This window comes from Eptesicus fuscus, chromosome 11 (genome assembly GCF_027574615.1).
Source record: "Eptesicus fuscus isolate TK198812 chromosome 11, DD_ASM_mEF_20220401, whole genome shotgun sequence".
Lineage (NCBI taxonomy): Eukaryota > Metazoa > Chordata > Mammalia > Chiroptera > Vespertilionidae > Eptesicus > Eptesicus fuscus.
The window spans coordinates 40,886,781-40,907,730 of record NC_072483.1 but is presented as its reverse complement, the minus strand read 5'-3'; the positions used below and the strand labels follow the sequence as shown (position 1 = coordinate 40,907,730).

Below are 20,950 nucleotides of genomic sequence, written 5' to 3'. Positions count from 1 at the left end.
TCCAAAGAGCTCTTCTACTCTACTTATCTGTTATACCACCTCCTCCAAAGTCTATAGCCTCAAAAGCTAGGAGTTATTTTTTTATTTATCTGCTTCCTTCACTTCCCTTATCAGGCACAGTGTCATAGACTACTGTACTATAGTTGAAGGAGGACTTTAAAATCCAGCTTTCATCCATTGCCAAGTGGTTCCCTCACCTCTGCTGAGTAACTTCTAACATCAAGGATGTCTTCCTCCTAATAAGATATCAACATATATTCTTTGAACAGCTGAAACTGTTAGAAAGCCTAACATGTACTCATCAAAATCTGGTTCTCTGGAATCCACTCTCATTGGTTAGAGTTCTTTCCTCTGTGATGATAAAGAGTAAATTAAGTTGTAATTATCTTGTCTTATTACAGTCCTCCACATAGAGAAGGCAGCAAGCATCACGCAGCATTTACATTATTTTTCTTCTTGTTCCCTGGGATAAATATCCCCAGTTCCTGTCACTGTTCTTTATATAACATGGTTTCCAGACTTTCCGTCATCCTGTGTGCTCATACTTTTCCAGACTTTTATCTCAGACCCTCTTAACACACAGTGTCCAGTGTTAAACAAAATGCTATAGATATAGTCTTACAGTGCAGAGTTTAGGAGAGATGAGATGTAACACCTAGCCTGTGACTGGGTCTGCCTTTGTCACCCAGAGACTCATCTGTGCTTGCTATAACCTAAAAAGCCTAAGTTCATTTGAAAAAGCTGTTAGACTAGACCTCTTAAGTTATGTTTGTGCAGTTAATTTTTGAGCCTAGATACAATTACTTACATTTATTTCTTCACTAGAGGCCTGGTGCATGAATTTGTGCATGGGTGGGGTCCCTAGACCTGACTGGTGATTGGGGCTGGCCATGGGGAGGGACTGCGGGAGGTTGGCCAGCTGTAGGAGGTTGGCTGTGGTAGTGCACTAACCAGCAGGGGGCAGCTCCTGCATTGAGCATCTGCCCCCCCGGTGGTCAGAGCATGTCATAGTGACTGGTCCACCAGTCCTTCCAGTAGTTCCGGTTGTTCCGGTCCTTAGGTCGTAATGGTCACTTAGGCTTTTATATAGAGAGAGATATATAGATATTATGTTAATTGGTCATTTCAGGATTTGTGTTCTTGTATGCATCTACTGCATCTTACTTTTTGTAGTAATTACTTGTCCTCTCAGTGCTAAGTTCTTGTTACAAATCTTTCATCCCACTGGATCTAGGTGATTCGTATGAAATCAAATTTGTAGTCATGTTCAGATGTTAAATTATCATAATTAATTATTCATATCCAGTTGCACTGTTCTGCAGATATTTAAAGATGTGAATCTAATTCCTGTTTCCCTACTCTTTCCTTAAGAATTACTAGAAATTCCTTCATTAGTTCTTTCATCTATGTCATAATGTTTTCCTTTATTATTTCATTTCTTTGAATTTTAATGTAATGTAATTTTAATTCTTTTTTATTGAGTCAGGAAATCTGTGGCCCAGTAAGTCAACCTAACCTGCATTCTGTATTTGGCCTAAGAACAAGGTATTATAACCCTTGATCTAGAAAGGAAAAATCCTGTTCCCTAATACCATTTACTTTCATCTTTCTTTCTCCATCCTTTCCAAAGTTATCGCCTTCAAATGCAGGGAGAAATGAAAACACCACCTGTGTTTCCAGACTTTCTATTTCCTATCTAGGGCTTCCACATCATGAGAGATAAATCCCAGGTTCCTTCAGATGCCGTAATGCAGCCCATATGATTCAGCAGAAGTGGGTAGCAGTTGGGTTTGATTAGTCTTGGCAGGCACTCTGTCACATCTCAGGAACAAGCTCCAAAAGGACCACACATCTCCCAATTAGCCATGTCAGACTTGCATCTGGCTTTCTCTTGTCCTTCAACAGGAAGTCATTGCCAACCAGAGTGAGTATCAGGATTTCCAACACCTGCTTCCTCCTGTGACAGCTTCTTTTTGTTCTGTAGAGGAAAAGATGCTGATGCTTTGACTCACCCTTTATGAACAGAATCTTCATGTTCTCTATGTCATCTCATGGAATAAAGAATATTAAATTTCTTGGTAGCATGAGGGTATTTAAAGACAAATGAGCCCAGCTGATGTGACTTTGTGATTGAGCATCAAACTATGAACCAGCAGGTCATGGTTCAATTCCCAGTCAGGGCGTATGCCAGGGTTGCGGGTTCAGTCCCCAGTGTGGGGCATGCAGGAGGCAGCTGATCAATGATTCTCTCTCATCATTGATGTTTCCATCTCTCTCTCCCTCTCCCTTTCTCTCTGAAATCAATAAAAATATATTTAAAAAAATAAAAACAAATACAGATCATGTCTCCAAGGAATTACAGTCTAGGAAATGAAAGATATATATTAATAATATAATAATATGGTATTGTACTTTATATTATCTCATTAAAACCACCTGGCTATTTTTTGAAGTAACTGTAATTATCCCCTTTGTACCCATCAGAAAACTGAGACTCAGAGGCTTTAATTAGTCCCAGGGGTCATCCAGCCAATTATTAGCAGATCTGAGACTTGAACCTTTTTCTTCTGAAGTCAGCTGGTCTCATTCCACCATACTCACTGCTAGAATAAAAGGAAAGTTTTTTTCCTGAGTTCCAGCAATATGTCAGCTGTTATTTAATTTTTCACAGTGACCTCACCACTGGTTGATATTACCCCCACTTTATTAGTGTGGAAATTGAGATGATTAAGTAACTTGTCCAAGATCACATAATAAGCAAGTAGCTGCTGTAGTTGTTTTCAGAGCTGACTTTCTTTGCTATGGATTGCGCTCTCTCTTCATTCAATTTAATCCCCAGTCTCTTCCTCTCAGGATACTTCCTTCTTAGATTATCACCTCTGTCTGCATTAGTGGAATGAAAAAAAACACACAGTGGACCCTTGAAGAATATGAGGTTGAACTGCATGAGTCCACTTAATACACAGATTTTTTTCAATAAATACTGTAACTCTATTTCTCTTATGATTTTCTTATTAACATTTTCTTTCGCTTACTTTATCGTAAGAATACAGCCACTCCCCAGACAGAGGCACAGGTGCAGGGTTGACTCTGGAGGCTGTAGTCTTAAAGAGTGACACCATCTTCCAGCTGCTGGCCTGCAAAGATGAGCTCTGTTGGCCAGGCCGGGGATGCCTTCTTCATCCTGGCACTGGCCCTCACGTTATCCATGGCATCAGTGGGTTCCATGTTGATGGTCTTGCAGCTCAAGGCCTTCAGAGGATTTGCCTTTTGACGTGTTAGTGAAGGAGAAGATACTGTAAATCACCAATCAGGTCAAGTCACCTCAAAGCCAACACACTCTCACTAGACAAAGCCAGTTGTCTCTGAAAGAGTTGCACCTTTTATGCCAAATCTCTTTGTTGTTTTGTTCTTTCTCAGCCACCAAAGCTATTCCAGCAGTTCATTCTTCACTTCACATCCACTCTCCTGGGCAAGGCCTTACCTTCTCACTTTCCCTCCCTGCTCCAATTCTTCAGGCGTGTTGCCTCTGCCTGATCCCCAAACAACTGTAATAAATCAACCCTAAATGTAACACAACTCACAAAGGTCCTGTAAACTGTTACACTAAATTTAAAATACTCTGCTTGGTATTCACAGCCCTTTTTAGCCTGGTCCTTCTCCATCAATTCAAAATTTATTTCTTATCCAGCCTCAGTTTTAATTTATCTCTTCACTGACCCCTGGCTTACAATATTAAAATTCCATCTAAGCCCTTCTTTTGAGCAGTCGATTACTTCTTTCTCATTGCTGTCACTTTGAATGTGTTTCCATCAGAGAATTATTCCATGGTGTTGTATTTATTTGTTTCATTTTCAGTCTTGGTCTGTGCACTCAGCTAGACTGAGTTCCTGAAAGTTGTGAATATATCTTAAATATCGTTGTGTCCCAGACACAATGTCTACACCTAATAGGCATTCAATAAGTGCTTATTACCAGATGAATGAATGGAATGATGAATAGGTTGTTATGTCTAATGAACTGATTATGTAAACACCTTTGTTAATGCTTAACGCATAGTAGGCCTTTGATCAATACTCCTTTTGCTTTGACGAATCTCTCTCTCTCTCTCTTTTACTTTTGGCATTTTTAAAGGTACCACTAGTTGAACAGCTCTTCCGTAAAGAGTTTCAAAAATTTTTGAAGAAATGGTATCGCATTACGAGATTAAGTGGTGATACCCAAATGAAAATATCATTTCCAAAATTTGTCAAATCCTATGACATTATTATCAGTACAGCTCAAATCCTTGAAAACTCCCTTTTAAACTCAGAAAAAGGAGAAGATGATGGTGTCCAGTTGTCAGGTTGGTTGAAGTGTTTATTTTTGAAAAAATTAATTAATATTAATTAGTATTAATATTAATGATAGTAATAGAGGCTGTGTAAATGTTGATTTAAAAAGATTAACTTTGGTTTATATTGTCTTTTATTCTTGTAAGTTTTTATTAAAACCCTTTTACTTCTTTGTGGAGACAAAAATTTGAAAAGTTTTTAATTACTGTAGATCACTGTTCTGCATAAGAATATCATTATTACATCAAGTAACCACTAGACTTTCCATTTACTTCTTTACTCTAGGTTCTGACAAGTTCTTTTTATATGCTAGTGTATCCTGTTAGATCTGCCTTCTGCTCCATAGAACAAATATATAATCTTTTCTTTTTTTTGGTGAGGAATTAGAAGAGAAGGTGAGAGAGGAAGGGAAATAAGTACAAATAATCACAATAATTAAATGCAATGTTAAAACATGCCCCAAATTTCCCTCTTGGAATAGTGTAGTTTTAATTTGACATAATAAATGCAAAATTCACCCACTTAAAGTTAAACATTATATTAAAGAACAAAAGCATAATCTTGAGAATTTTGGACAATAAACTCAGTGGGGTTTTTTTGTTTGTTTTTCTTTACCATACCTTGTTGGTATGGACAAATGAACCATTTGAATTTTCTTTGAAGACTTTTCCCTCATCATCATTGATGAATGCCATCACACCAACAAAGAAGCAGTCTACAATAACATCATGAGGCGTTATTTGAAACAGAAGTTGAAAAACAATAAGCTCAGGAAAGAAAACAAACCAGTGGTTCCTCTACCTCAGATCCTGGGACTAACAGCCTCACCAGGTGTTGGAGGGGCCACCAAGCAAGCCAAAGCTGAAGAACACATCTTAAAAGTAAGTTATTAACTTGATGGATAAACAAGAAAACCAAGGTTTAAAAAAATACCAGTACTTCTTGGGCTTTATTATTTTAATGTGTGTGTTTTAATTGATTTCAGAGAGAGGAAGGGCAAGGGAGAGAGAGAGAAACATCAATGATGAGAGAGAATCATAGATCGGCTGCCTCCTGCAAGCCCCATACTGGGGATCCAGCCCCCAACCTGGGCATGTGTCCTGCCGAGGAATTGAACTGTGACCTTCTTGTTCATGTGTTGATGCTCAACTACTGAGTCACACCAGCTGGGCTTTCTTGATTTTTTTAAGTAAGTTCAGATTCAAGTGCATTCAAGGAGGTATTCCAGAATCATCAGTTAAATAAAATCTATTTGCTTTAGTTAAAGTAAGTATATTCAGTTTTCTACAAAACAGTAATATGCCTTAATAAACAATTATGACAGAACAAATCACAAAGATTATGGAAAGCTGATATAATTAATGAAATGCGGGGGCAAATTGAATACCTTCTTTTAAATATCTCCTCCTAGTGTAAAAGTTAATGATGTATTTGATATTGGAATATAAAGCTATAAATGTTTCTTATTTTCATACTCAATGATTATTTCAAATTATGTCTTTGCTGCTAACTTTTTTGTTCTATGTAATTCTCAGATTCTGGGTAATCCAAATTAAATGGGAAACTGGGGACATGCAGATCTGTAATTAAAAATGTATTATTCATCAGCTGCCCCCAAATAGTAACAACACATAAAGTACTCTTGTTGATCTCAAGTGTTAAATGAATTCAAAATAACCCAAGAAGTGTGTTGGCATCAAGGTCAATTGCATTTGTATTTTTAAGTCCCTATTTTAAGTTGGATACAGAAAAAATCATGTAGAGTAGACAGAGGTACAATTATTGGCTCCAAGATATATTTTATTGCTGGGATTAAGGACAAATTCTAATCTAGATCCAGGCACATGGGCTTCAGCTGCTCCTAGCTTCATACTGTAGAAGAGGGTGGTAATATGATCCACGGATGTCAAGATGACCTTTAAAATGCCTCATGCAATATGGTTTTCTCATTAACATTCTCTGCTAATCTCTGCAAGTTGCTACACTCCTTCCATGTCAGTTTTTCCAGCTAGAAAATAGAATGTAAAGAATTAAAATAAACACGCTTTTCTGGTATTATCCACCAACTTGATTTAGAAGCTCCTTTTTACTTTATCAGGACAAATGTTATTGATTATTGGTTATTCAGATCCACAGTAAAGCAATACTAAAATGCTATACACACACACACACACACACACACACACACACACACACAGACCTATATTGAATCAATTGTGAGAGAAAAAACTAATTATTTAAATATTGAAAAACGTTTCTTTTCCAGATATGTGCCAATCTTGATGCATTTACTATTAAAACAGTGAAAGAAAACATCTGTCAACTTAAAGACCAGATAAAAGAGCCATGCAAAAAGTTTGTCATTGCAGATGACACCAGAGAAGTATGTGTTTAAAATGTCATTTTAACTGACTGCTGATATCATACTCAATTGAAAGATGCAAAGATGGTTGTATATTGGCCACCGGAATAATATTGTTTTAAATTTTTAGCAAAGAAGTTACAGTTTTGTATTTGTTTATTGAGGTTAGGCCATAAAGCACTGCTGTTAATTTTCCATCCTTCTTTTAGTTTTCCAGTTTACAGAGACTAGCTCAGTAATTGATTGACTAATATGAGCCATGGGGGGTGGGGGTGGGGGGTGAGGGTAGGGAAGGTGACATAGCTAAATTAGGTGGATTATACCATAGTTTGCTTTATCTTTTTTTTTTTTTTTTTTACTTTCTTGGTGAATTCCAGGATTGGTTTTCTGACATTCCACAGAGCCATTTTGTTGTTACCAGATTACAGTTGGCAATGATCATGGAAATCCTATCTAATTTGCATATTTACTTTCTTAGGAAAACACTGATGTGGCAAAGAAGTGAAATACTTACTTTGATTGTGTTTTTTAGATGACTATGACCAGTGCATATGTCAATACTTTCATAAAATTTATGAAGCATGATAAGTTTTACCTATATGTACTTGGTAATAAGTGTAATCATTGAAAATATGCCTCATAAGGATATTAGGATTAAGTGATATGAAATATGCATAATAAATAATATTGTGTTTGAAATGTAGTAGGCACTAAACTAATTAGTGACCATTGTCCATTGATCAGTTTTGTGATTTGTTTTGTGTGTGTGTGTGTATGTGTGTGTGTGTTTTAATTCTGGAAGAGTACTTATCTATTCCAGCTGAACTAGCACATTTGATATACTTTATTTCTCTTCACTTTTTTTATTATGATTTTTTTCTTTATTGTCTAAAGTTTTACATATGTCTCCTTTCCCCCCAATTGACCTCCCCCCAGCCATTCTCACCCTGGGCTAGCCCCCACTGCCCCAGTGTCTGTGTCCATTTTCCCTTCACTTTTGTTATTCAGTTTTACTTGATAAGTTTAAATGCACTTTTCTACTGTCTTAAGACATTTTTATTTTATTTATTTATTTTTTTCAGGGAAATGGACTGGGATTAAATTGCTGGATGTGACTTAGGATATATATATATTTAAAAATATGCCACCTAACTTTTAGTATACTTTTTATTGAAATATAACACACATAAGAAAGTACAAATTTTAAGTGTCTAATATAGAGCACTGAATTTTCATAAACAGAACACACTTGTATAACCAAAATCCAGATCAAGACACAGAACATTGTCAGCACCCCGGAAATTCGTCATTGCCCCCTCCAGTCACTATACCCCAAGGATAACTACTATCCTGACTTTTAACACTAAAGATGGATTTTGACTGATTTTGAACTTTATATGAATGAAATCATACAGTAAGCAATTTTCTGTGTCTATCTTTTTCTAAAATTTCACTTTTAATTCTGGTATAATGCTAAAACCAGTTCTTCCAAGAGAAATGTTTCTTAAATTGGATTGTAGACTTTCTAAATAATTGTGGAATTACTATAATGTTTTTTAAAATTAGTATTAGCATCCAATATTTCACTCGTTAATTTTTCTTTTGTGAAATTTTTAAAAATATTGATTTCAGAGAGGAAGGGAGAGGGAGATATAGAAACATCAATGATGAGAGAAAATCATTGATTGCCTGCCTCTTGTACGCCCCGCACTGGGGATTGAGCCCACAACCCGGGCATGTGCTCTTGACCTGAACTGAACCAAGGACCCTTCAGTCTGCAGGCCAGTGCTCTATCCACTGAGCAAAACCAGCTAGGGCTTTTTTTATAAAATTTTTAAATTGGAAATTCCAGAAGTGGTACAGGGTGTTGGTGTAGATGTGTCTTAAGATAGAGACTCTTAAAAGAAAAACCAATAATAAATAAATGCACAAAGATGTGATCAGAGATTAACTTACTACTTTGCCTGGACAGAGAATCTGAATAACATTTATTATAACACTAGAGGCCCGGTGCACGAATTCATGCATGTGTGGGGTCCATAGGCCTGGCCGGCATTCGGGGCCTGCTGGCTTGGGGGATACATGGGGGAGGGACCGTGGGCCTATTGTGGCCTGCTGCTGGGGGATGAAGGAGGGACGAAGCATGGGAGGTTGGCTGCCAGCCCCAAGGAGGGAGTTGACCCTCAGCCTCCCTGGGAAAGGAGCCACCCACCCCTCGTTCCCCATCCCAGCCCTGGGCCGAAGGCCCCGGCGGGGTCAGGAGAGGAGGCAACGGTCACAGGGCCAAGCATGGAAGGAATGGATGCTGATGCTGCTGGCCAACCACAGGAGATTGGCTGTGGGAGTGCACTGACCACCAGGGGCCAGCTTCTGCATTGAGTATCTGTCCCCTGGTGCTTTTATATATATAGATGGGAATTATTTTCACAAAGATAATGTTATTCCTTTAACAATATAAGAATAAAGTGTATAACTTATTTTTAGGATCCATTTAAAGACAGACTTCTGGAAATAATGACAAAGATTCAAACTTTTTGCCAAATGAGCCCAATGTCAGATTTTGGAACTCAACCCTATGAACAATGGGCCATTCAAATGGAAAAAAAAGGTAATTGGTGTTTTGACATAACATTTAGTTTATCCCATGGTTATGCCAAGATTTCAGATGACTATGTCACATATTCCCAAGCAGACTGAAAGCAATGGAATTTCTGTATTCTAAGTAGGACGAGGATAAATGTCCTACTTCCTTATCTAAAGAAGGAGGCATCAATTCATCCAGTTTCTTTTTATCACCAGTCTTTCGCTTATTGTATATTTAAAATATTAAGAAAAATATTAACAACTCTGTCTCCAGTTGCAAACTCAACTAATATGTTTTTTTATGCAATTCCTCTGACTCTGCTTGGATCAGGTATGTGTTCTTACGGATGCAGAACTCAAACAGCAAGTGTAGGAGTTGGAAAACTTGCCCCCTTTTTAAGCTCTCGGCACATTTGAGTCTTGCTTTCTTATTTCAGAAATAAGGTGAAACCTATTTTAGAGTTGTATTTAAACATATTTAAGTCCATAGCACAGCATTAAGGGGTGTGTTTGATCATTATTTCACTCTACATAATGTATTCTTTCATAGCTGCAAGAGAAGGAAATCGCAAAGACCGTCTCTGCACAGAGCATTTGAGGAAGTACAATGAGGCCCTGCAAATTAATGACACAATCCGAATGATTGATGCCTATAATCACCTTGAAACTTTCTATAAAGATGAGAGAGAAAAGAAGTTTGCAGTCCTAGATGATAGTGATGAGAGTGGTGACAATAGCGATGATGGTGATGAAGATGAGAATGATGGAAAGAAACCTTTGAAAGTGGATGACACCGATACATTTCTCATGGATTTATTTTTTGGTAAGAATCAATGTGACATTTATTGCATGGTCTCATGCATCTTACCTCTTTGGTGTGAATTGTTGCTTTTTTTTTTTTTAAGTATATAGTCACCTTTATTATAATTCACAAATACAAAAGGGATTTTAAAAACAACTTGCATGGGCTTCTGCTTTCTGTTCAGCTATGCAGTTAGAAAACCAACTTTGAGGATGATAAAAAAAAGCAAAGTATCATTTTAGTTTCAATTTTTTGCATCACACATTCTGAAGTTTTCTGGGCCTTTTAGGTCCAAGGACCAATACTGTCTTAATAAAGCTGCCCAGCCCCAGCCGGTCTGGCTGTGAGTAGAGCATAGGCGTGCAGACTGAAGGGTCCCAGGTTTGATTCTGGTCAAGGGCATGTACCTCGGTTTGCAACCAACAGATGTGTTTCACACTGATGTTCCTCTTCCCCTCTCCCATGCTCTCTAAAAACCAGTGGAAAAATATCCTCGGGTGAGGATTTAAAAAAAAAAAAAAAGCAAAGCTGCCCATGCTCAGTGCCTTCTGTAATTACTTATACATTTCAATGGGCCATGCGGCCAATAGAACATTCTATTAGTCTACCAGCTAATACAGATCCAAGAATGACAGAATTTGCATTTCTTTCCCTTTTACTCCAAAGGGCAGCTACTTATCTTCCAAAAACAGCATCCCTTTAGAGGAACCCAAAAAGCACTGTTAACTGCCAAAAAGGTGAGGTGGCTCTTCTTTCCCAAATCAAGTTACTTAGAATCTTGACTGAAGGCCGACTCCAGGAAGGCTGAGCCAAGGTCTCCCCCTAAAAAGCTGAATTGTTGCTTTTTAAGAGCTCTCCAAAAGGCCCTCTTAACATATTTCATTTTGAAAGAAGAACTCCCACTCATATTGGGGCTATTCCTAATTGATATGACCAGAGAATCCATGAGTTGTATGATCACAATCAATAATATGATCATGTGAATTTTGGTCAAGATGACTGCAATACATTTATTTATTTTAAATATGTTTTTATTGATTTAAGAGAGGAAGAGAGAGGGAGAGAGAGATACAAACATCAGTGATGAAAGAGAATCATTGATAGACTGCCTGCTGCATGCCCCCTACTGATGATTGAGCCAGAAAACTGGGCATGTGCCCTGACTGGGAATTGAACCGTGACCTCCTGGTTCATAGGTCAATGCTTAACCACTGAGCCACGCTGGCTGGGCACATTTATTTATTAAGTAGCCTGATTAACTAGCTATAGATAAAAGATTAGCTATAGTTGAACTCAGTGCATCATTACATAAAATCTTCCACTGTAACTACTCATATATTTTACTAATTTAAACTAATTATTTTTAAAGATAACAAGGAAATGTTGAAGAAACTGGCTGAAAACCCAGACTATGAAAATGAAAAGCTGACCAAATTAAGAAATACCATAATGGAACAATATACAAGGACTGCGGGGACAGCGAGAGGAATAATTTTCACAAAAACACGACAGAGTGCATATGCCCTTTCCCAATGGATTACTGAAAATGAAAAATTTGCAGAAGTAGGAGTCAAAGCCCACCATCTGATTGGAGCTGGACACAGCAGTGAGTTTAAGCCCATGACCCAGGTATAAACATCTTTTTTGGACTGCTAATCTTATATTGTCATTACTCTTCACAAACTACATGTTGTCCTTCTTGTCATCCATTCTCTCACCACCCACAAATAATATTATGGAATGAAGCATTTGTTCTTGAAGTAAAATGTGAGTTTCATAGCAATCTAACCTGTGGTATTCAATAGGCTAAGCATTGTCCTGGGAGTCATTTTTATTCACATACTTGAAGGAACTTTCTAAAGTGAGTTTCCTTTGCAAAAATGATTGACACTTACACTTAGAAACAAGATAGAAAAAATGGTTGCAATATAATTATCAAGTGGAAAAATCCAGTTTCCTCAAACATATGTGCATTATAATTAGAACTATGTAAAATATGTTTGCATAGGATGAGATCTGTAAGGGAACTTGGAAAATTTTAAGACATTTGATGTGTTAGAGATTTGGGATTATGAGAGCTTTTCCTTTTAAATTTTTTTTGTTTTGTTTTGTTGTCATTTCATTATACTACTTATCATGTGCACAGTAAAAAACACTTGGGAGAGAAAAAAGGCACTTGTAGACGTTACACGCATGTGGTTTGTTAGAGTAAAATGTTCTCCAAAAGTCATATTAATCCTGAATCTTGCTGGACAACAGGGCACTTCAATTCTGATATGCTCATCACCATTTGGTCCAATGGAGCAAAGTAAATTTGTTTCAGCCTTTGCTGAAAAGTTCTTGAAATTGTCCACTATAACTTTTAATATACTCTCTACATGAACTGATGTTAAAATTGCCTCTCAAATTAATTCCAGAGAAAGCATTGGTTTTCATGGGTAAGGAGCTTGCTTCTTAGTGATGAGAGCTAGTTTAGTTAATATGTGTCTCTTTTTGCCCTAGATTCTAGGAATCTTACAGGAAAAACTGAAGTTTAGTCTCACAGCCTCTGTGTTAATTCTTACAAGTAATACATCGATAGTTGGTCACTTTTGGTCGTGTTTTTATGTTTCTATTATATTAGTTTGAGTGCGATGACTTCATATATGGCCTCAGTTCCTCTTTGAAAAAAAGGGTGAAGTTCAAATGGAAAGTATATTTTCAAGCTACTTTTTGCTACTGATTCATTTAGGACTTGGGGGCTGCATGCGAACATAGCACACACCCCTTTCCTCTCTCCCCACAGCCTCCCCTTGTAAACTGAGCTGAACTTATTGGGAGAGAAGTTTCCTAACTCTTGATGGTTGTTTTTTCTTTTTTTTTGGGGGGGGGGGCGGGCGGGGGGCGGGTGTTGTCTAACACTGTGTCTGAAATTCTTCTTATTAAAGTTACTCCTTTGAATTAAGGCACAGACATCTTCTGTTAAAATCCAAGGACATGTAAGTTTTTATCAGTAGACATATGTGCAAGAGGGAGAAATTATCGAAGACTGGGTAGGGAGCTTTCTGCAGAGTCTGCAGCAGTTAAGAGTCAGATGAAGGCACATGCTGCCTCTGAGAAGAAAGGAAGGGACGGGAGAACACTGTCAGTCTGACATGTTTATTTTTGCTTGCAGTATGGGGGCAAGAGATGGTGTGAATGTGCACCATAGGCAAACTGGACCAACAGCTTTGATGAGAGTGATTATGAAAATAAAACTATGCTAGCCATATGGGGCGAGGTTTATGCTCCCCCATTCCTCTGACGCAAGGGCCAGAAAGCATAATTAATTTCTGTATTTATGTTAACTTTCAGAATTCCGGTTTTTAAATTTAAATATAATTGTTTTCATTGTGTTTTGATAACTTATTCTTTCATTTTTATTTGTGTCATCCCTTTGAACAGATAATATATTTACTTCTTTGAAAATTAATAAGGCACAGGGCCCATCACTGTCCTCCAGTTTTCTAGCTCCCTCTTTTGCAGGCATCCAATGTTTTCAGTTTCTCACGTGTCCTTCCAGGAATATTCCACACGTTTCTGGCTTGAATGCCTCTTAGTGTGACCAAATGTGTACAGTGTGTATTTCTTGGTGACTCAAGACACAACCATTTTTAGAAGTGTCACTGCATGCTATGCTTTGACTATTAAAGATTCTGAAGTTAATGTAGTGAAAAGCAAAGCCCTTTTAAGTTCCTCATCTCTTCCTTTCTTCCTCCCAAGTTGCCCATCAATTGATTTCCTTGGCATAAATGATCTTCCCACCTCCAGACTGGAAGACGGAAATATTTTTGTTATTGTGTGATAATCCCAGATTGGGAATCAAATGTTGTCTCACCATCATGTCTTTGTTCAATGACAAAAACAGATGGCATCAAATCCGTGTCTGATCTAATCCTTTGATTTACACTGACCAGTTGCAATTTATTATTTCTTCTCCTAATTAGATGATTTTAATGTGGTTAGCATCACAAAATTTAATTTATTAAAATGTTTCTACAGAATGAACAAAAAGAAGTCATTAGTAAATTTCGCACAGGAAAAATAAATCTGCTTATCGCTACCACCGTGGCAGAAGAAGGTCTGGATATAAAAGAATGCAATATCGTTATCCGTTATGGTCTCGTCACTAATGAAATAGCCATGGTCCAGGTACATTCAAATACCTCTAATCTATTAATTTTTAAACTTTGTTTTCTATTCATTCTAAAATTGTGTGTTCTTATTTTATTTTAGTTGTTCTACTTAGTAAAACAGCACACATAGTTTTTTTTAAATATAGCTGTTTTCCTCTGAAAAGAGAAATCATTTCACAGTGTATACAAATATCGAATCATTATGTTGCACACCTAAAAGTAATACATGTCAGTTATACCTCAATTAAACAAAAAGAGAGAAATCTTGAAGGGCTGTGCACTACTGCCTTTTGTTTAATTCATATCACAGCCAGATACCTGTTGTCTTTTTAAACAGAAACTCTTCTTTGGTTGTTATTTCTGTGTCCTAAGACTTTTTAGGAACATGGCACTGGCCCCATCTGTAAGAATCAAAGTAGGCCTTCTTATTTCCAGGATGTCTGTGAGCTCCCAGCTGGGCCAGGAGTCTAAAGCACAGCATCCCACGAATGTCCAACAAAGTAACACGTGAATCCTTAGGGAGCCCTGCTGTTTCTGCATTTTCCTTTTTTATTCTTTCAACTTCTGTACATTTAAATTTTTTCATAATAAAATGGTGATGGGTGGGAGGCAGACATATATATATATATATATATATATATATATATATACACATACACATACACACACACACACACACATATGCAAAGAAAGAGAAAAAAAGTGAAATGTCCCAGTTTTCATTCAATTTTACTTTATCTTTTGCCCACATTATGTTAACAATACAATTGTTACCTTTTGTTGAGTAAGCATAGGAGTTGTGCTTAATATTCTTCCCATAAAAGTAATAAAAGGGTTGTTTTATACTTTAAATTGCATCTTGAATGGAAGACAAGTCCTGGGGAACTAAGATCTCTCAGCAGGCACCAAATCAGGACGTAATTATATTGCAGGAGTTGATTTGTTAGTTGTTACTCAGAATGCATTTTTCATGAGTCTAGTATTAGAGTTGATAGGTTCCTGGGCCAGGCCACACAATTTTCTGTTACTCAAAATGTATCTGAATATCACTTTATAAAGAGGGTTATGGAAGCTTATCACCATGTTGAGTGTGTTTTCATGGGAAAATGTGTTCAAAATCCAGTGTAAGGTGCTGGAACAGAGCTGCACGCTCCAGGGCCCTGGTGTGAAGGTCAGAGAGGCCCCTTCTGCTCATCCGTCCATCCTCACTTGTGGGAGGGAGTGGGCTCCCCTAGTCCAAATCACTGCTGATGGTTCCTAGGGTTTGAGAGAGGGACCCCAGGGTACCAAAAGGCTGGACAGGATGGTATTGTGCTATTGAGGCTTTTAAGGGTTGTGTGGGGACCTAACCATCATCATTCAAGAACATTGTTTCTGCATTCAAGTGCATTTTGAGTTTTGAATGATGGACTTATAAAGAATGGATAATAGCTAACATCACTGACAATTAAGAGAGCATTTGAAGGCTGGGACATTGAGCAGTGAATATCATTCCAGGACAAAAAAGGGAGAGATCTCAGCAAGGCAGAGCCTTTCTTTGACGTGATTTCCCTCTGTCCTCAGGCCCGCGGTCGAGCCAGAGCCGATGAGAGCACCTACGTCCTGGTTGCCCACAGCGGCTCGGGAGTTGTTGAACGTGAGACAGTTAATGACTTCCGAGAGCAAATGATGTATAAAGCTATAGACCGTGTTCAAAATATGAAGCCAGAGGAGTATGCTCATAAGGTACTGTTTGGGGGCCTCTCTGAATTTAGTTTTCACTTTAAAATGGCTGCATGTGGTTGACCATCGATGTCTTTGTGGCCGAGTCTCCAGACAGAAAATGTGCCAAAGTATGAGTTCCAGTTTGCTGAGCTACGCTTAGTCCAGATTCACATACAAAGAATCAGGATCCATATTGGGCAGGAATTGTCAGGGAGCCATTCCAGTGGAACCAGCCATAAACTTTGGTGATATAAATTTAAGCTGCCCTTGATCTGGAAGGACTAGTATAACTCATCCATTTAACCCAACCTGGTAATTCTGGTTTGGTTCAATCTGGTTGCACAGGCATTTTTTTTTTTTTTCATTCCGGTTATATTTATGAAATGCCTCCTGTGTGCCAGGGAACATTCTAGAAATAAAAAACAGATAGACAAACAACATGAAGCTTATATTTTAATGTATACATGGTGAGATTTGAGGATTTGAAGAGGAGAAATAATAAACAGAAATGAAGCAAGAACTATATCATGTAGAAACAAGTGCTGGAAAATTAGGAAGGGATGATGTGGAAAAAGTCACTAGATAGGTACTTTAGACGGAATAGCTGGGAAAGGCCTCTTAGAGGGAGTGAGTCTAGGCTACATCTCAATAAAAAGAAAATACATATTATGTCATCGAGCAGCATCTCAGTTTACTAACATAGAGTTATTTGGGTGGTGAGAAGAATGCCGTGAAAGAAGAAAGTATTTCTGCAATATTTCAGGAAATCCCCCATACCACTGAATTAAAGACTGTAAGTACTATAATAGCAAACAATCCATTTAGAAGAAAATTCACACCCTTGCATATGGGTGTGAATGTTAGTTTCTTAACATTGGAATTGGCTCTACCCTAAATAGAGTTTCACGAAAGGGTTGCTTTCACATTGGTGTGCACTGCTATAACCAACTCCAAGGTTTCCTGGCCAGGTTTCTACACACAACGTGTATTTTAAAACCCTTTTAAAATACAAGGCAAACCAAACATGCTGTAGTGTCAAATCAAGCATTTGTGGCCAAATAATGTCACTGGAAAGTCATTGTCTTACATTTAACGTCCTAAATGAGTGAGACCAAGTGGCTGTTTTCAAAAATTGATGTTTCGAGACTAGTTGTATTGGGTAAACTCTAGAACAGACTCTGGAGTTTGAGTCAATTTTGTCCAGACAATATCTAGAAGAAGACACAGTCCCTTTAGGGACCCCAGAATGGACTGTCTTTTTAGGTCTCTTGACTAAGTGATCCGCCCTCCTAAAACCACTTCAGGTGGACGAACTCAGAGCAGGGATGGCAAATGATGTGAGGCACCTGCCACCACTCTCTGTTCAAAGCCCATAGTAGATGTTACTAGTAGGTCACAGCTCTCCTTTCCTCTAATTTGGGAATCCTCCGCGTTTACTCAGTGCTGGGTAACTGCAAATTAATGGTAAGAGCTGACGCATAGGTGAGTTTCCATGTCTGATGCAGAGTTTATACATAACTGAAAGCTTCTAAAAATGGAGATGTTAAACTTTTCCCTGGCATTGACCCAACAACTTTTACTACATTATTACATTTTATTTGGACTTTTTCTTTTTTTAATCTTTATTGTTAAAAGTATTACATATTTCCCCCTTCTCCGCCATTGACTTCTCCTAGCCCCCCACCCCAGGCCTTCACTACCCTATTGTCTGTGTCCATGGGTTATGCATATATGCATACAAGTTCATTGGTTGATCTCTTCCCACCCACCCTCCCCTGCCTTCCCTCTGAGGTTCAACAGACAGTCTGATTGTAGCTGTGCCTGTCATATAGTTATCATAATTTTCTCCCTCTAATTATTTTATATGCTTTACCATTTTAGGGCTAATCTTTTAGTTTCTGGTGTCCTGGTTACATATCCATACATTGATCTTGGTTTTACTTTTATTTTTCCCATTGAACTCATAGGTGTGTCTTAATTGCCCACATGTATGTGATCCTATGCCAAATCATCATTTAATCAGCTCACTAAACCATAGATATCTCTCAAGAACAACTGGAATCAGAGTACTTTAATTTATTATGTTATTTTAAAAATATATTTTTATTGATTTCAGAGAGGAAGGGAGAGGGAGAGAGAGAAACATCGATGATGATAATCATTGATTCATTGCCTCCTGCACGTCCCCTACTGGGGATTCGAGCCCACAACCCAGGCATGTGCCCTGACCAGATTCCAACTGTGACCTCCTGGTTTATAAGTCAGTGTTCAACCATTGAGCCACAGCAGCCAGGCTAATTTATTACATTGTTATAATTTGCATAGGAAATTAGTCTTTGTACTTGTCTGATTAAACTATTCTATAGCCTGTAAGTTTGCTTGCAAGGAGTTGTTCTCTGTGCCAAATATGGCTACCCCGAGTCAAGGCCTAAAACAGAGAGGCAAGAACCAAAGAGATGGGCTATTCAGCTTCGTTCATCAGCACTGATACTTTACTTTTACTGACAATGTAAAAGTTTTCACTAGGTTTATAAGGAAAACAATGGTTTCCTCCACAATTTAATAAATTTTGGCCATTTAGAAGAGATTCAGTTTGGAGGTAAATTATTTAAGAACCACATTTTTCTCCTGTGAAGTTGTGTAAGTGTGAGCACTAACCAGTCCCTACTTCAAGTTTTCTGCCTTTGATAAACTCGATGGCTTATGTGATGAAATAAGTTTGGCCTCTAGTCACAGAGCCTGGAATGCATGGCATAACGGCTTATTCTCTCGAATCAAGAATGTGGACAATCTAAAGTCATATGATAGTTTCATGATGTTAGGAGGACCTCAGGCCTCTTCTCTGTCTTCTCCACCCTTTAGTACTTGGCTTCCATTCTCAGGGTCAAAGATAGCTTTTAGAATTTTACTGCCACATGCTCATTCTAGGCAGGAAGGAGGAAGAAATGGAAAAGGCAAAAGGACACATACATAGGAGAAACACCACTTAGCATTTTCTTATGTCTCGTTGACCACTGGCTTGGAAATATAGTCATTTAGCTAGCATATTTCCACCCAGAATAAAATTATGGTTCTGTTCCTAGGAAAAATGGCTACTAGATTGTAAACTGGTAGTTTCTGTTATAAACATGAAAAGAAGAGATGTCGCTAAGGAGATTTGCTAAGACAACGAAGGGTCTAGAAGTTAAGTGAGAAACAACGAAAGAAACTGGAGGGTTTGTCATAGATAAGACTATGGGTGATGTAATAACAATGTTTAGTTCTTAAAGAGATTCATATGGAAGAAAGTTTAGATTTATTTTATGAAACAATTAAAACTAACGAGGTGGGTAGATGGAGAGATTTTTTGTTTGTTTGTTTTTTGTTTTTGTTTTTTTGCCAAATATTGCTAAGGACTTTCTCACAATAGAACTTTTTTTAAAATAGAAGGGGTTGTTTTTTGAGGGTCCCACATTTTCATGATTACATGAAGGTCTATATACTAAGTTGTATGTGGGCCATTGCCTCATTATTTCAACTTCTAGGACATAAACCAATAGAATGTTTTCACAACTATCTAAGGTCTCTGAATTCAAGGATCTTACTTCAGTGAGACAATGAATAAAAAAACCCACAGAATATTCTTTTCTCGATGCAGATTTTGGAATTGCAGATGCAAAGTATAATGGAAAAGAAAATGAAAGTCAAGAGAAGTATCGCAAAGCATTACAAGGAAAACCCATCGTTAATAAGTCTCCTCTGCAAAAACTGCAGTGTGGTCGCCTGCACTGGAGACTATATCCACGTGATTGAGAAAATGCACCACGTCAATATGACACCAGAATTCAAGTAAGTTCAAGGAGAGTCCACGTTTCCTTATAGGATGTGAAGCAGGTTGTATTGTAAATGTTCTTCCAAACTAGTACAAATTGAATTTATTATTTTTCAGAACTTTTTTCTTTTAACTTCCCCAAATTGTATCTCTATTTCAAATGTCTACTTTTCAAATATACTGCACTGGGGAGGGAGGGAGAAGTGTAATATGTACTTCAAGCCATTTTGATCCAAGGCATATCAGTGTGTGTATGTTTATATTTGTTCTCAAAGTTTTGAACAACTTAAATCAAGTTAAAATAATTAACAGATTGAAAGAAGCCACAAAAGGCAACATGCCCCCGGAGAGGTGGATGTGGAAGGGGCATCTGGCTGAGGATGAGTGTCAAGTTCAACAACATGCACCTGTGGGCTGCATAGCGGTTATTTGCAAATTCTCAGGGATGTTTCTTACGCCTTGATAATTTTAGGGAACTCTACATTGTGAGAGAAAACAAAGCACTGCAAAAGAAGTTTGCAGACTATCAAACAAATGGCGAGATTATCTGCAAAACATGTGGCCAGGTGAGTATATAGCTGTGAGTTCATTCCTACTTTGGCCAAAAGGAATTCTTAATTTAATGTAAATTTAATTTTTCTTTTTGTTCTCTCTTTTGTTTTCCAGTCTTGGGGAACGATGATGGTGCACAAAGGCTTAGATTTGCCTTGTCTCAAAATAAAGAATTTTGTAGTGTCTTTCAAAAGTAATGCAACAAAGAAACAATACAAAAAGTGGGTAGAATTACCTATCACATTTCCTGATCTTGACTATTCAGAATATTGTTTGTTTAGTGATGAAGATTGACATTTGGTTGAAGATTCTTTTAAAACATTGTCAACGTAACACTTAATAAGATTTTGATTAATGTTTTTTATTATACTAAAGAACTGATGTGAAAATTTAATAAAATAATTGTACTTTGAGATGAGCTGTATGGAGTAAAACAATATATCATACTTTTCATTATTTATCTTATTTATGGGCAGGGGTAAAGAAATTCTATCAATAATATCCATTAGTGTGGAGCAGTGGGGTGGGGAGTACTGTGGAAAAAATGTCAGAGTATAAATGAGGGTCTAAGGTACCAATTTCAGTCCTATCACTAATTTTCAAAATAAAATTAAGCAAACCAGTCATCTTTCTGAACAAGTCTTCTTA

General features: G+C 37.5%; 1 protein-coding gene across 1 annotated transcript in view; it reads left to right on the top strand.

Moving 5' to 3' along the window:
- The window catches only part of IFIH1 (interferon induced with helicase C domain 1), a 56,384-nt gene extending 35,669 nt beyond the window's left edge, over positions 1–20,715 (top strand). Inside the window, exons 6-16 of the mRNA XM_008138631.3 lie at positions 4,135–4,345; positions 4,998–5,215; positions 6,601–6,717; positions 9,181–9,304; positions 9,830–10,102; positions 11,451–11,710; positions 14,102–14,251; positions 15,799–15,960; positions 19,577–19,767; positions 20,223–20,316; positions 20,417–20,715. Of these exons, the coding sequence (XP_008136853.2) occupies positions 4,135–4,345; positions 4,998–5,215; positions 6,601–6,717; positions 9,181–9,304; positions 9,830–10,102; positions 11,451–11,710; positions 14,102–14,251; positions 15,799–15,960; positions 19,577–19,767; positions 20,223–20,316; positions 20,417–20,596 (1,980 nt within the window). The 3' untranslated portion in view covers positions 20,597–20,715. The remainder of the gene's footprint in view (positions 1–4,134; positions 4,346–4,997; positions 5,216–6,600; positions 6,718–9,180; positions 9,305–9,829; positions 10,103–11,450; positions 11,711–14,101; positions 14,252–15,798; positions 15,961–19,576; positions 19,768–20,222; positions 20,317–20,416) is intronic.
- Positions 20,716–20,950: the final 235 nt, after the last annotated feature.